Here is a 15,870-nt window from a genome sequence, read left to right on the forward strand (position 1 = left end):
TAAAAAAAAAAAACCTTAATAAAATAAATGATGTACGGGCGCAAATGATAAGTCTGTAAGAATTAGTACTGCGAAAATCCAATTCTTTATTCTGGTCATAAAAAATCAAAATTCTTTTTAATTTAATTTATTCATTTAAAATCCGATAAACTGTAACTACATAAAAAAAAATTAAATTTAAAATCTAAAATATAAAAAAAATAAAATATATTACTTATTTGGTAAAAAAAATACATTTATATCCTTTAAATATAAAAACGTCAAACCATAAAATAGTTATTTAAATTTTACCTTTAATTAAATTTAGATATTTTAATTTTTTTTTGTTGATTATTAAAATTTCTTGAATCTTATTTATTGGAATTGGTAATAATATTTGTTTATGTGTCTATTAAATGAAATTTAATAATCTAAAATAATTGATATTTCCTATTAACATTTTTAAATTTTTACTTAGTATAAGATCAAATAGTGGCTCTTTAATTTAAAATTATCACTAAATAATATGTAATAATTATCAAATTATAATTCAAAAGAATTGTATTAATGGATTGAAGAATATGAGTATAAAATTTTTTATTAATTTAAACGAGATGTCCTTTTTTACTCTTTTATTGTACTTATTTGGATTTTTTTCATTAATAAAGTTATGTCCTTATTTTTCAAGGAATTATAAAATAACATTCATAATTTCGTATTACAAAAAAATAATGAACTTTGTAAGAAAAATTAAGAAGAAGAACAGAGTCATTATTAGCAAATTTCTTTTTCTTTTTTTCTTTTTCTTCGTTTGCCAATCTGAGTAGGTATTTGAAGGTGCTCCTTCGAAATTGGAAGCTACAATACGATTCAAACCCACAAATATATATATATATATATGGGAACAAATTAATCTAAATGTATAATATTTTATCATATATTAATATGAGAAATTTCTACTAATATATATTATAAAGAATTATTCTCTAACCATATACAAAATAATTCTATTTTATTCTAATAATAATTGTAAAATAAAAAAAAAATTGCACTCTTAGATGACTTTTTTTATTATTACTTTATCAGAAAGAATTTAAAAATATAAGATTTTATTAGATTCTTATTTTCTAAAACAAAAAATAATAATATTAAGATACTAATTTTTTTATTAAATTACCTGATATATATAATTTTACATGTATACATATAATTTTTTTTTAAAAATAATATCTATATTCCTAACTTTTCAAATTAATAATAATAATAATAATAATAATAATAATAATAGCTTGTATATATCATAAATAAGAGACTGATTTATATTATTTTAGTTACTATAAATACCCAATTTACGCACTTGCATTAAAATAATAATAATAATAATAAAATAATAATAATAAAGTCGGCATGCCGATTAATCGGCTTAACATAGAATGTTCCTGGATGCCTACATCTCATTCACACTATATATAACAATCCTCAACGCTTCTGCCTTCTTCATTGTCACATTTCTCCACTCTTCTTTCTTCCCTCTCCAATTCCTCAACTCTCTCACTGAGAAAACCCAGACACAGCAGCCTTGAAAATGGCATCTAACCTGCTCGTAGGTTCATCCTTTGACGTTGACAAGCTCACCTTCGAGATCTTCTCCATCCTCGAAAACAAATTCCTCTTCGGCGAAACCAAGCTCTCCAAGCTCTCTCCTCAGAATAGCAGAATCAGAATCCTCTCCATCGATGGCGGTGGCGCCACCAACGGCATTCTCGCGGCCAAGTCACTCGCGCATCTAGAATCTTCCCTCCGCCGAAAATCTGGCAATCCTAACGCTTATATCTCTGATTACTTCGATATTGTCGCCGGTTCCGGTGCTGGTGGTCTACTCGCAGCCCTTCTTTTCACTCGTGGAAAAGATGGCCTTCCTTTGTTCACTGCAGATTCCGCCCTTCGTTTTGTCAATGACCATCAGAAGAAACTCTCCAGCTCTCGCTCCGTCCTCCGCCGGTTTTCCCGGCGAGGGAAGCATTTGGAGAAGCTGTTGCGCTCTACTTTTGGAGAGTCTACTCTGAGAGACACTGTTAAGTCCGTTTTGATCCCTTGTTATGACCTTTCCTCACGTGCGCCTTTCGTTTTCTCACGTGCTGACGCTGTAGAGGCTGATGGTTTCGATTTTAAGATTAGCGACGTTTGTCTTGCTACTTGTGCCGTTCATGGAGCTGTGGAAATGCGGTCTGTGGACAGAAAAACTAACATCTTGGGCGTTGATGGCGGGATCGCTATGAATAATCCTACGGCTGCTGCTATCACCCACGTTTTAAATAATAAACAGGAATTTCCTTTATGCAATGGCGTCGAGGATCTGCTCGTCCTTTCCCTTGGCGGCGGGGAATCCGATTTTCGTATCCAAAATCTTCATTCCTCACCGTCACGGTTTGTTAGGATCGCCGGAGAAGGAGCTTCCGATACGGTAAACTACGTTTCCCCCACCTATTATTTTTCTTCTCCGCCCTCGTTGAAGTGAAATTTCTTTTTTCACCCTGAGACTAAAAAAAAGTCTTTCACTCTTACTTATATTAAAGATTACGAACCATATATTATTTTCTTCATAAAAACATCAAATTAATTATAATTGAAATAAATTAAAATATAAATATTAATTAGGGGGATTATTGAGCATATTTTGGTGGGCCGCTGGTAGTGCACAATAATGGGAAATAATTGCATAAATTGTGCATGTTGTTTTTAAAAAATTTATAATCCTTTCTTTTTCTTTTTGTTGAGTTGGTTTGGTAGGTAAGCTAATTACGTCTTTTAATTTAATATAGGTTGATCAAGCTGTATCAATGGCATTTGGTCAGTGTCGGACAAGCAATTATGTTCGCATTCAGGTAATTAATCATCATATATTTATTCTTTTTCATTTTAATCTTAATAATATTCTTATAAAACTGTATCTTAATATGTTAAAATTAAGAAATAGTAATTGCGTTTCCTAATTGGAATAAAATTTGAGAAAACTAAATAGATTAATCGAAATTGCAGGCAAATGGTATAATAGCAAAGAAGCAAGGCAGAGTGATGGAAAAACAAATAAAATCCCAGAAGAAGGGAGAGATTGTAGCGGCAATAGAAGAGATGTTGGAGCAGAAAAATGTAGAATCAGTGCTGTTTAAAGGGAAGAGAATAGTCGAAAGCACAAATTTAGAGAAAATAGAATCATTTGGTGGGGAGCTAATGAAGGAGGAAGAGAGGAGAAAGACGAGCATTTTACCAACTGTGGTACTGAAGCAAGCATCACCGTCCCCAAGAACATCATCAGCTACTACTCTATCAACCTCTTCTTCATATTAAAATTAGATATTCCTTTCTTTTTTATCAAATTGGTTAAGGTTCTTAAAAATTTATTTTTTATCAGTAGAGAATTTTTATTTTTTTATAAAAGAAAAGAAAAAAGAAGGAAAATTGTGTGCTTTCGCTGCCGCTCGCGATGAAATAATGGCATCCGAGACAGAGCTGAGCTGTTGAGTGCAACCCTAATATTATTATTATTATTATTTTCTTCTTCTGCTTCTTGTGTTTTTCTTTTTTTGGTGAGGATTGGAAGCCATATAATAGTTTGTATGTATAAATGTATAGTGTGATATAGTGATGCTGGTGTATAAGGAATTATGGACTTTTTAATGCAAAGTTAGAGATATCAATCTACTAAGAGCTTCTACAGAGTTGCTATATATATATATATATATATATATATAGAATTTGATGGGATTGTACTTTTTCTTCCTAAATTTCAATCACATTATCTCCTTTTGGTTCAATATAAATTGATCTTCCTTTCAATTGTTTTTGAAACCAGAAATATGGTTAATATAGGTTAAATTATTAAAAGAATCTTATATTTTATATTTGTTATAAATTTAGAATGTATTCTTTAAATTTTTAAGATTTTAGTATGAAACTTTAGTAATAAAAAAAAAGGTCGAGTCAGAACTCTCACTACTAAAATGTTGATATTTAAGCACGTAAAATTAGTGAAACTTTAAAATAAAAAAATTAATTTATATGCTTAAATGATAATTTTTTAGTAATGAAATGAATAAATAATTCTAATGCTGATTCAACTAAAATTGAAATCAATTTTAAAATATGATGTTGAAATTTAAAAAATTTAAAAATACATACTAAATTTAATAACAAATAAAACAAATAGCAATTAAGCTATTAATATATATTAATTATTAGCGTTAGAAGAATAAAAATTCTTGTTTTTGTCTAGTTTTCCCTTTATAGAAAATTAATTCTACAAGAGATCCAAAGTCTAAAGTGTAAAGTTCTTTACCAATTCAAACCTGAATTGGCGGTTGAAGGGTTGGAATATTCTCTTTCTCTTTGTTAATTTGTTATTGACGTCTAATATTGACACAAATGTGAAAGGTTCTTGTATTGATAAAATTAATTGAATTAACTAAAATTTCATAGAAAGGTTTGGGGTTCCTTTTTATTTATTTATTTATTTATTTATGTTTTCCCATTCGGCCTTTTCAGTATCTTTCTAAGTTTGAAGCAGAGAAAACGAAAGATCAAGATTGCAACGACATCTTAAAGGCCATGACAGAAAAAAAATTTAGTTAAATAATTTATTAGTTTTATACATCATATATAACTTTAAATTATTTATACAAGGGCATAAAAATAAATTTTAGTGCTTTTTTCAAATTCAATATGACTTTGAAAGTTTGAAAATATCATATATGAACTTTACGATTTTTACAATTTAAAAGATTGGTTGGAAAATTCGACAGTTTTGCTAACGTGGCGCAGCTGAGTTACTCCAAGTTGATGCCACGTCAAGAATCTCACATTTGCTTAATTACAAAGAAAATCACAAATTTTTTTCTTTTTTTTTTTATAATTTTATCACAACTTTTTAGTTCACGCAAATTAGTGTACAAGTGATATGTCTTTTTTAGTATTCGCAAGTGCACATATAGTAAAGGTAAGTTTACCACGAGGTCGATCTCTCAAGGAACTATGAGGCCACTTATTATAAAGACTAATTATTAACACAAAATAATAAAAATAAATCTAAACATTCAAAATTAATATTTTTAAAAGAATAATATTAATAAAGTAAATTAACTAAATAATAAATAAATATGCAATGCAAATACAAATGCTGATCATCTAAAACTTTATGCTAAAGATAGTATTTAGTCTAGCCAATTACTTAGTAATCTCCTTGTTTTACTTTAAGCCTAGATCTAATGAATGAGATGGTGATGTGTCTTTTCCCTAAATCACTCAAGCTAATGATGCAACCTAGGTTTCTTATACCAACATAGATTAAAGTAAAAATGATGTTTCTAATACTTTTAACCTAAAGATTTTCATAACAAATATTACTACTAAATTAATATGATGGTTGTAATACCTGGAATTTTTTCTTTTTAATAATAGTAATATTAGTAATAATTAATAACGAGTTTTTATTTAAATTAATATTACTTTATTTTTAATTAGTTTAATTAGAATGATTTAAAATAAAATTTCAATGCTAGATAAAAATAAGAGAGTTATTCTTCTATATCAAATTAGTTTGATTTTCAAGAAATTAATTAAGTAAATTCCTTGGGCAATAAATTATGTTTTTGGTCATTTAATTTTCTCCCATATGAGTATATGAATTAAATTCTATATTTGAAAGTTATGAAAGAGTTGGTAAATAATATTTTTAGAAAAAGAATTTATTGAGGAATAGCAAATTTTAATTAGCTAATGGTGTTGATTTTAATTGAAAAATAGTTAGTAAATTGATTAATTAAGTTAATTAAGTGTTATAATTAAATTGACAATTAATTTTGGAGTAAAGATTAAAATATAATTATTTTAAATTGGGGTTTTAGATGAAAATTTGTATGGTTGGTATTTTTATAATTAAATGTGTCGATAAGAGCATTTTGGTGATTTTACTTTTAAAAGCAATGGTAAATAAGTAATTCTATATTTTTAATAATTTTAATTTGGCCCAAATTAAATAGTTAGGGGTTTAATTGAAAAATTAAAAAAAAGTTGGAGGGTTAATAAAAAATTTTACCAAATGAAATTGTTAGTAATTAAAGAAGTTAAGGAACTAAATGGTAAAGAAGAAAAGTTCAGGGACCAAATGTCGATAAGGAATGAAAGAAAAAAAAAAGTAAAGAAGAGAAGAAGAAGAAGAAGAAGAAGAAGAAGAAGAAGAGAGAGAGGGCGTCGGCCTTCGATGGAAGCAGTAATGGAGGCTCGTCCGTGGTGCGGCGACAACGGCTAGGGGTGCTACTATTGTCGGAGAGCTCGATGGCGCCGGTGGCTGCAGCTAGAAGCGACGACAGGCGATGGAAATGGCTAGGAATGGGCAGTTTTTTCTTGCCGCTGATCATGGAGTTTCCGGCGACCATTTGCGGCGTACTTAGGCTCAAAATGGTCAGCAACTTCTGGGCTTTCTTTTCCGACCATCGCCACCCCTTGAGGTTGCTGGAATTGCAAGATCCAGCGAGGTGAAAAGAATAGGGGCAGCTGGAATTTCGGGCTTTTCCGACGAGTTCTGGCGAGGGATGGATGATTGGAGGGCATTTCCGGACTCTCCTCAGCTCAAGCTTTCCAATGGCACTAGTTTCGTGGTGATCGAACTTCGTTTGAAAATTAACGGTCGAGATCGTCTGTAAATTTCTCTGGATGATCGGAGGTCGGATCGGAAGATCAGAAGCTGGAATGTTCATCAGCGAGTTGTTTCGAGTCCGTAGGCGCGTTCGGATAGTCGATCGGACTCCAGCGGCTGGAGGCGAGTCGACTGAGTGATCAAGCGTCTCAGTAATTCTCTAGACCATAGATTTTAGAGGTTGCTGATATAAATTATGTGTTTATTTAATTGTGTTGAGTATTAGAAAAATATTATGAGAATTATTAGTTAAAATAATTAATTGTCAGACCACCTGCCAATAATCGTCTTTTGTGTTATGTTACGGGTCAGGAAAATTAATGCAGTTCTAGTGGCCCGACTCCCGTTAATTAATCGCTGTATAATTGAAGTGTTTTCTGGCAGGTCCTGGACCCATTATATGGGGGTAAATGTTTGTAATTTAGAGGAGGTTCTACTGAATTTTCGGTAAAATTCTTCTGAGTCGAGATTCTTAGACAGTAATTCTAGGAGTCTAGGCCTAGGGTTAATTGCCAAAGGTTTTATATTTACTGATTTAATTATTTCTATGATTAAATAAATCCGTCAGTTCGGCTCGCTCCACCCGAGGCATCAGAGCAGAGATAGGAGGTCGTTAGAACTGTGATTTAAAGTCATATATCTACTATACTTGTGCGTCGTGCTAAGTTTTACATAAGGAGTTCTGATTAAGTGGTTTAAGGTTTTAATTATTTATTTAATTACTGTATTATATATGTTTTATTTTCTGCATTATGGCTATTGTGTTGCATGTTGACTCGGGATGAGACGACAGCAGAACATGTCACCTGGCGGGTTGCATCAGGACCGCGTGCGCACCTGTATGAATTTGAGTCAGGTAATAGAAGAATGGTTTAGGATTTGTCCTGATCGAGTTTAACTCTCTAGGCTGAGTAGAGTGAGTTTGCCAGAGTAAAGGACCCTAGTCGAGTATTGCTCTCTAGGCGCTGACTTTATTGAAAGTTTAAGTGACCAGGCTGGATTTAAGGACCCTAGTCGAGCTTCGCTCTCTGGGCGCCAGTTCTGTTGGAACGAGAGAGCCGAAAGGCTAAGACTGTTTAGTAATGGGAATTAGGATTCTACTGAAGTACTCACTCCCGTAGTATGTGAAATTTATTTTATAGAAGCATGTAACATGACAAGTATATTTTTGCATGACTTAATATTTTATTTTAAATTAAGTAAATGTGTTATTGAAGTATTTGTAATTACTGTTTTTTTTATATATGATTTTAACTCAATTCCAAGACTGACAATCTCAATTTAACTATTTTTCAAGTGTGGTTAGTTCTTCCATAGTTCTTTTCATCTAGCAGCCCGATTCCTTCATCTTCGGCTTTAACGTAATTGATTTTTTGGTATGTTTGACTTTTAAAATTCTAGAATCTCTGCAGTAGAAATTTCAGATTTATCATTTTGTAATTTTATATAAATTATGGTCTTGCCTATTCATGCTGGCAGTCCAAATTCTAAATATGTAGAACCTGACGGGTAAGGTTAATTGTGGATCAGTGCTATTGGATTGAAATTTGATTAAGTTAGTGAATGGTTAGGCTTACTACGGGATTCGGTGACCTTACGCCTACCCATTCCCTAGTGCCGGTCACGGGCCCACAGATCGGGTCGTGATAATGGTCAACCAATAATAGTAGATGAAACTAATACATATATAACGGTAAAGAAATCATTCATTAAATAAATAAATAATAAAGTTGATACATAAGTAAAAAGGCTAAATTAAACATTTATGAAAACTAGCCTAACATATTTAACCCAATAATCATGGTATTAAATAGAAAAATATAAAGTAATAAAGTAAAAAGCTCATCTAGATCGAGAGTTTGTTCAAGTAGGAAGAAGATTGATCCTCAGTCTCCATTTCTTGAAAAGCTCCTTAGATCTCAAAAGAACAATGAAAACTAAGGCTAAATGTTTATAGAAAACTGCAGAGAATTATGGAGAGAATAATAGTGGGTAGATATAAAGAGCAGATAAGAGAAAACTCTCCTCTCCTAGAATTAGGTTTTGCAGAGATATATATAGAGAATAATCCTCTATATAAATCTTCATAGAGATAAGTATACTAATATAAGTCTATCTAATAGATAAGACTTTAAGTATCTTTATCTTTACCAAATATTATTTCATAAAAAATTCTTAATATAAATCCTAATAATTATATAAAATGACTAAAATGTCCCTTGGGCTTTGTAATTAGCAGTCTATGCATCTTAATATTGGGCCTTGACACAAACATGTCCAATTAAGCTTATTTTCGAGTGTTTAGTTCTATATTTTCCTCTTTTTGCTAATATTACGTGAAAATAGAGAATTAAGCTTAAGTAAAGTAAAAGCACAAATTTTCACCATTTTATATACAAAAATATATTATTAAAGTTCTAAAATACCCTTAAATATCTATATTTAATTTGGATCGACCAACAAGTTTAAAATTTTGATTATTTAAAAAATAATTTAATTAGAATAAGTATAAATAAATTTAATTGCAACAATAAAACTATATACTTAATTAAAATAAAATAATGCATTTTGCCCTTAGGGCTAGAGGTCTCAATTTTAGGACCTCTTTCCACCTACATATTGAAGGGTTTATTTTCCAAAGAGTAACTAAACAAAGTGTGAAGGCCACAGTGGCTCACCTAAATAAATCGCATACCCTGCTAACACTAATAATTAATTAAAATATATTAATCATATTTTTCAAAAGAAAATAGAATAAGAATATAAAATATTTATTCATATCCTATGAAGAGAAAAAAATAAATTCTAAATTATATCAAGCAATTAATTATTAAGACTGTAAAATCTTTACATAAATATTGATTAATAATAAAATCACATAAAAATTTATTTACTAACTAGATATGCTTTATAATTTCATAAATAGTTGCTATTATGTTAAAATCACGTTTATTTATTTATTTATGTTTTTCTAAACAATTTAAGTAATTTAAAAATTAAAAATAAGCTCTTACCATCATTTTACTCCTTTTATTTATTATTTCTAATATTCTTATTTTAATTAAGTGCATAGCTTTCTTATTGCAATTAAATTGTATATTCAAGTACTAAATATTTTAAATATTGTTATTTTATTGTAATTTAATTTATTATTTACTTATTTTAATTGAAATGAATGTTAAATAATTAGATATTTAAATTTTTTTAATAATATGTCAGAATAAAAAAGTCACGACAAATCTGTAAAAATACATTAAAGTTCCTCATTTTATTTTAAAATTAGGTAATGCTGTTGCAAGTCTCAAATCTTCACATTCTACTCTTGGATCTGCACATTCTATTCCTACAATTGCATATTATACTCGGTCACCCTTGTCTACAAGTCTTGAAGCTCGGTGGAATTTGTATTGCCACTAGAAGGATATGTCATTGAAGAAGAGGCAGAACTGCGCCCATAAAACTTAGAGCCTGCGAGTCGAGACCGTAAACTCAACTTTTCTTCTCTCCGCCAACAACCTCAAAGAGTATAGAATTATCATCCATGGTCTCAAAACTCTGTTTAAATTGCTCTTTCCTCGTCTAATATGTATCTTGAAAATGTGTTAAACATTTCAAAACATGTCAATAAGCCGTAAAATTGAATGAAAGATATTTTACTATAAGCAAGTTATTATACATAAAACTTTAGACTTCGAGTCTACAAAAGTCTAGCCGTTACCTGTTTTAGTATGGGTGTGCAAGAACAACTCTAGAGCACTAGGTGGGCATCCTAGTGATTGCATGGTGCAGTTTTTCAAGACAAAACAGAAGACAACTTGGAACAAGGCGTGGTCACGGCTTGTAAGAAGCGAGCTTCTGTAATTTTTTAAATTTTTTTTTGTGCAGTTTTGCAAAATAAAACAGAAGACAGCTTAGAACAAGGCGTGGTCACGCCTTGTAATAAGCGAGCTTCTGTAATAATTTTTTTTTAAAAAAAAAGAAATTAAAAACTAAAAACTAAAAACAAAATAAACTAAGTGAAAGAAAAAAAAATAATAATAAAAATAATAAAAATAAAGCAAGTATTTGGGTTGCCTCCCAATAGCGCAATTGTTTAACGTCGTTATGCTCGACGGAATGATAAAATATTTGAGTCATCCAAATAAGTGAAGTGATCCAAAGGAAAACTAATAGAACATAAAGCAATTTTACCCTCGTGGAAGATCTTTAATCTATGACCATTCAGTTTGAAAATTTTATCCGAATCCAAGCTTCTAATTTCCACTTCTAAATTAGATTGTGCATCTAATTCTTGCTCATTACTAATATTTTCTTTTGCAAATACTTCCTGCACAATTGGATTAATTACATCAATATGGCAAAGAGAATGTAAATTATTAGGATATTTCATTGCATCGAAAATATTAAATTTAACAATCTCTCCATCAAACTCTACGGAGAGAGTACCCTTATCTACATTAATCTTTGTCTTAGCAGTTTTCATGAATGGTCGTCCTAATAAAATCGAAGCTGATTTTAATGAGGAATTACCATCCATTTCCAAAATATAAAAGTCGACAGGAAATATGAGCTCATTAACCTGCACCAAAACATCTTCAACAACTCCAAGGGGATGAATATAAGAGTGATCAGCTAATTGAATCATTACACCAGTCTTTTGCAAGTTATTTAGTTTCAATTCTTAATAGATAGAAAATGGCATGACATTAATGGAAGCTCCTAAATCTAACATGGCACGCTCAATTTTTGTATTACCAATAACACAAGGTAATGAAAACATACCTGGATCCTTGCATTTTTCGGGTATATTCTTTTGCAAGATGGCCGACACATTCTTACTTACCACCACTTTCTCCTTTTCCTTCATCCTTCTTTTATTTGTGCATAATTCCTTCAAGAACTTTACATATTTAGGAATTTTCTTGATAGCATCCAATAATGGGATATTTATCTCCACCTTCCTAAATGTATCCACGATCTCCTTTTCTTGCTCAACTTCTTTTGGCTTAGCTAATCTGCTAGGAAAAGGAGGTAATGGAGTGTGAGATGAAAGAGATAGAGGAGGATCGAATTTTACCCCACGTGATGCTTTAGAGGAAGCATCTTCTTCTTCCTTTTCCTTGCTCGGTTCACTTTTCTTAAGTGGAATCGACCCTGAAGAAATCTCCTTTCCATTTCTAAGAAAAATTGTACTAACATTCTCCTTTGGATTTATCTCTAGTTGTGAAGGTAGTTTTCTAAAATTTTGAGCCTCCAATTTACTAATCGACGTAGCCAGTTGAGTAATTTGATTGCCTAAACTCTGAATGCTTGACCTTGTTTCCTGTTGAAATTGAAAAGCATTGTTAGCAAGATTTTGAATAATATCTTCCAAGGACATACCTGAATTAGAAGCTTGAGGTTGTCTATTGAAATTCTGGGAAGGATACTTTTGTTGTCCTCCTTGGTTCCCATAGCTCAAATTCGGGTGATCTCTCCATCCAGGATTGTAATGATTAGAAAAGGGGTCATACTTCCTTTGAGATTGACCAGTAAATCCGCCCAGAGCGTTAGCTTCTTGCATGGAGTCTTGTTGCAATGTTGGACACATATCGGTGGGATGTCCTTGCAACGAACATATTCCACAGACTTTTGCCATTTGTAATTGCCCTACAGCCATTTGACGAACCAAAGCAGTTAAATCAAAAATTTAATTTTCAAGATTTTTAGTGCTTACCTCATCAACTCGCCTTGTAGCTCCATCAGCCCTTGTACCAAATTGCTGAGAATTTTCGGCCATATTTGAAATTAATTGCTTGGCTTCTTCAGGCGTCTTATCTACCAAAGCTCCACCACTTGCTGCATCAATCATACTCCTATCCATTGGCAATAATCCTTCATAGAAATATTGGATTAGAAGTTGCGGAGAGATTTGATGATGTGGGCATTTAGCACACAGTTGCTTGAACCTTTCCTAATACTCATACAACGTTTCTCCAGTGAACTGTGTTATGCCACAAATTTCTTTTCTGATGTTGGCAGCTCTTGTTGCAGGGAAAAACTTGTCTAGGAACAATCTTTTCATCTCGTTCCATATTTTTATTGAACCGGAAGGTAGATAATAGAGCCAATCCTTTGCTTTATCCTTCAAAGAAAAGGGAAAAGCTCTAAGATTTATTTGCTCTTCGGTCACACCATGTGGTTTCATTCCGGAGCATACAATATGGAATTCTTTCAAGTGTTTATGAGGATCTTCACCTGCACATCCATGAAAAGAAGGGAGTAAATGAATTAAACCAGATTTTAATTCAAAATTAACTGCAATATTAGGAAATGTAATGCATAAAGGTTGTTGATTTAAATCTGGTCCAGCTAGCTCTTTGAGAGTTCTGTTCGCCATGTTTTCTGTAACTTCTTGAAAAATAGATGTGTCGCCAATAGCTATATCTATTTCCTCTATGAGACAATTTTTTCTTTGCTTAGTCTCCTTTCTTATTTGGCGCGCCGTCTTCTCAATTTCAGGATTAAACTGCAAATCAATATCTTGAGAAGAACGAGTCATAAACAAATAAATTAATCAATGAGAAACTAAAATAGGCTCCCCGGCAACGGCGCCAAATTTGAACGGATTGTCGAAACCCTTCAAAATAAATTACTAATTTTCCTAAACTAACTTGTAGAAATAGTGAAACCAGGTCGAATCCCAAGGGAACCAATGTGGATAGCTTCTCAAAGTAAAATAAAAAGGGGGGTTTTTGAATGTTTGAATCAAAATTATAAATAAGCAGAAAATAATGAAGGCTGAATAGTAAATAAAAATCAATCTTAACAAATTTCCAATTCAAGAGTGCTAATTCCATCCAATTGTAATCATGATCATAGGCTAAAATATTAATTCTTCTATTCAAGTACTTAGTCTACTTATTCGAAAAAGCCGCAACAAGTGTAATTCTCCTAATATAATTGACTCGAACCCAACATCCAAATCAAAACTTACCATTAGTCAACTGGGCACGAAAGCGTTCCATATCAACTTAATGATAGCATTAAGAATAATGAGAATGACTAAACCAACATTAATTTAATTGAGATAACTGCAATTGAAATAACCTTGTTCCTTTATTTCCCTAGAGCCTATCATGCAAGCTATATAATTCGAATAAGCCGTAATCACACACACATGAGCCAGCTCCTTGCTACTTGTGTCAATCGTTCATGACAATTACGGATCACAAACTCAAAGTTTAGCAATAGAAAAATCAATATCAAAGTTGAGTCGTCAGTTCAATCAATATCAATAATTCATAAATAATAAGAACAAGAAATAAAGAATACTTGAATTAAAGAAGAATTCTGTTAAGCTCAAAGCCTCACAAAATCACAATTGGAATTTATTCACTCTTGAATTAGAAACTAAAAACTTAGCCACTCATGGTGGAGTAAGAATTCACAAGAATTGTAGAGAGTAGAAGAAGAATAAGAATATGAATATGAATTTGAATCTGAATCTGAATCTGAATCTGAATCTGAATGCCTCTGCTTAAAGTATCTAGCCGTCCTTATATAGGAAGTAAAACCCTAAACCCTAATAGAATCCTTATAAAAAAGAAATAAGCTTCCTATTTAATCTTATCCCTACAAGAAAGGATAAGATTAAAAGTGATCTAAATAAATTAAAACCCTAAATACATGGAAGAAAGTTCTATTAATCCAACACTTCCAAAAATAAAGGAGATTAACTAGGGATAGGTCCACCACAATGAAAACTCTGAAAATTTCGAAGCTCTCCTTAGCATCTTTTAGCAGCTCGTAGGGTGTAAGGCGTGGTCACGCCTTGCTGACAGTAGTCTTCTGCACAGATTTCTGTGGAGCTTATGGGCTGTAAGGCGTGGTCACGCCTTGTCGACAGTGATCTTCTGTGCAGATTTCTGCACTTCCTCTAAAAGACTTGGTTTCTGATAAATGATGACTTAAAACATGTCTTTAGGCTGGATTTTGCTCCATCCTTGATATTGCATCACCTAAGTCAAGATAAACATAATTTTCATAATTAAGTACATTATTCAACCAAATTGCAAGGAAATTCAACACGATAAATATAACTATTTGTGACTTATCATTGCGCCTCATTAATAGAAAGTGAATATAAGACATGAAAACATATACTGTTTAGAAAAATTCTAATATTAAAATTTTTAAGTCGTTTCCCATGCTCGTGATAAGTGGTTGTGCCTCATATATAGGTCATTATAAGAGAAACAGTTAATTAGCGACGGATCCAATCTCTTACTAATTTATTACAAAAAAGCGATGAATTAGTGATGGAAACAGAAAATAATTTTTTTTTTACACAAATGGCAACAAAATACTACTCTGATATTTGCTTGGCTTCAGGCGTTTTCCATTCTTGTTGCCATCTCTCCCGAGCTTCTAGTTCTATGAACTTCAACTTCTTGCCCGCTTTCTTTATCTCTCATATCATATCATGATATCGAGTTGCAACTTTCTTTTTCCACGCCTCTCGAACAAGGGCATCTACCACTTTCTCCCACATGCATTGTCTTTACAATAATAATACAAATTATAAGTTAGACATATTATATATATTCTATAATTCTTTAAAAAATAATTATTAAAAGATACCTTGATTTTACCAAATTAGAAGTCCTTATTTTCATAGACACCGACTTCCACCTGATCCCTTCTACGTCTATCTTCTCCTAAAAAACTTTCGGATCTTGCATGAACAAGATTAAGACAGCTCCAACCTATAATAGAACATATAAAACATAATACATGTTAGTGCATATGAAAAAAGTTATATATTACTTGCATATTACTGCACAAGTGCATTTGTAGATGACTATGTGCCGATCCAAAATCGACATGAACTACGGATCTAGCTGTAGATGGTGTACCAGATACTATAGATGTTAATAGAGGTAGAGTTAGTATATCCACCAATATAGGTAGTGATAGAGAGTGCTTACTAAAAGGGTGAGGTGGATGTGATAATGTAGGTTGTAAATTCAAAGCTTGTGTAATAGGTGGAGGTAGAGGTGGAGGTAGAGATGAAAGTAGAGGAGATGGTGATGGTGGTGTTGGTGCAATATGTTGGGTAGGAAGTGGAAGACGTGTGGTGGTAGGTTAAGATGGTATAGGTGTAGTAGATCGATGCTTACTAGCGTCTCTCTTCCTACTTGCCATATGTAAAACCTGCA

General features: G+C 31.8%; 1 protein-coding gene and 1 pseudogene across 1 annotated transcript; one reads left to right on the plus strand and one right to left on the minus strand.

Annotated features, from left to right (window-relative positions):
• The first annotated feature begins 1,466 nt into the window (after positions 1–1,466).
• Positions 1,467–3,681, plus strand: LOC8267575 (patatin-like protein 7). The gene is made up of 3 exons (XM_002528118.4): positions 1,467–2,443; positions 2,802–2,864; positions 3,019–3,681. The coding sequence occupies exons 1-3, from the start codon at positions 1,565–1,567 to the stop codon at positions 3,325–3,327; spliced, it is 1,251 nt and encodes a 416-aa protein (XP_002528164.1). The 5' UTR covers positions 1,467–1,564; the 3' UTR covers positions 3,328–3,681.
• Positions 3,682–10,169: 6,488 nt separating this feature from the next.
• On the minus strand, positions 10,170–13,211 carry LOC125369845 (annotated as a pseudogene).
• Positions 13,212–15,870: the final 2,659 nt, after the last annotated feature.

Source organism: Ricinus communis, chromosome 4 (assembly GCF_019578655.1).
Source record: "Ricinus communis isolate WT05 ecotype wild-type chromosome 4, ASM1957865v1, whole genome shotgun sequence".
Taxonomy (NCBI): domain Eukaryota; kingdom Viridiplantae; phylum Streptophyta; class Magnoliopsida; order Malpighiales; family Euphorbiaceae; genus Ricinus; species Ricinus communis.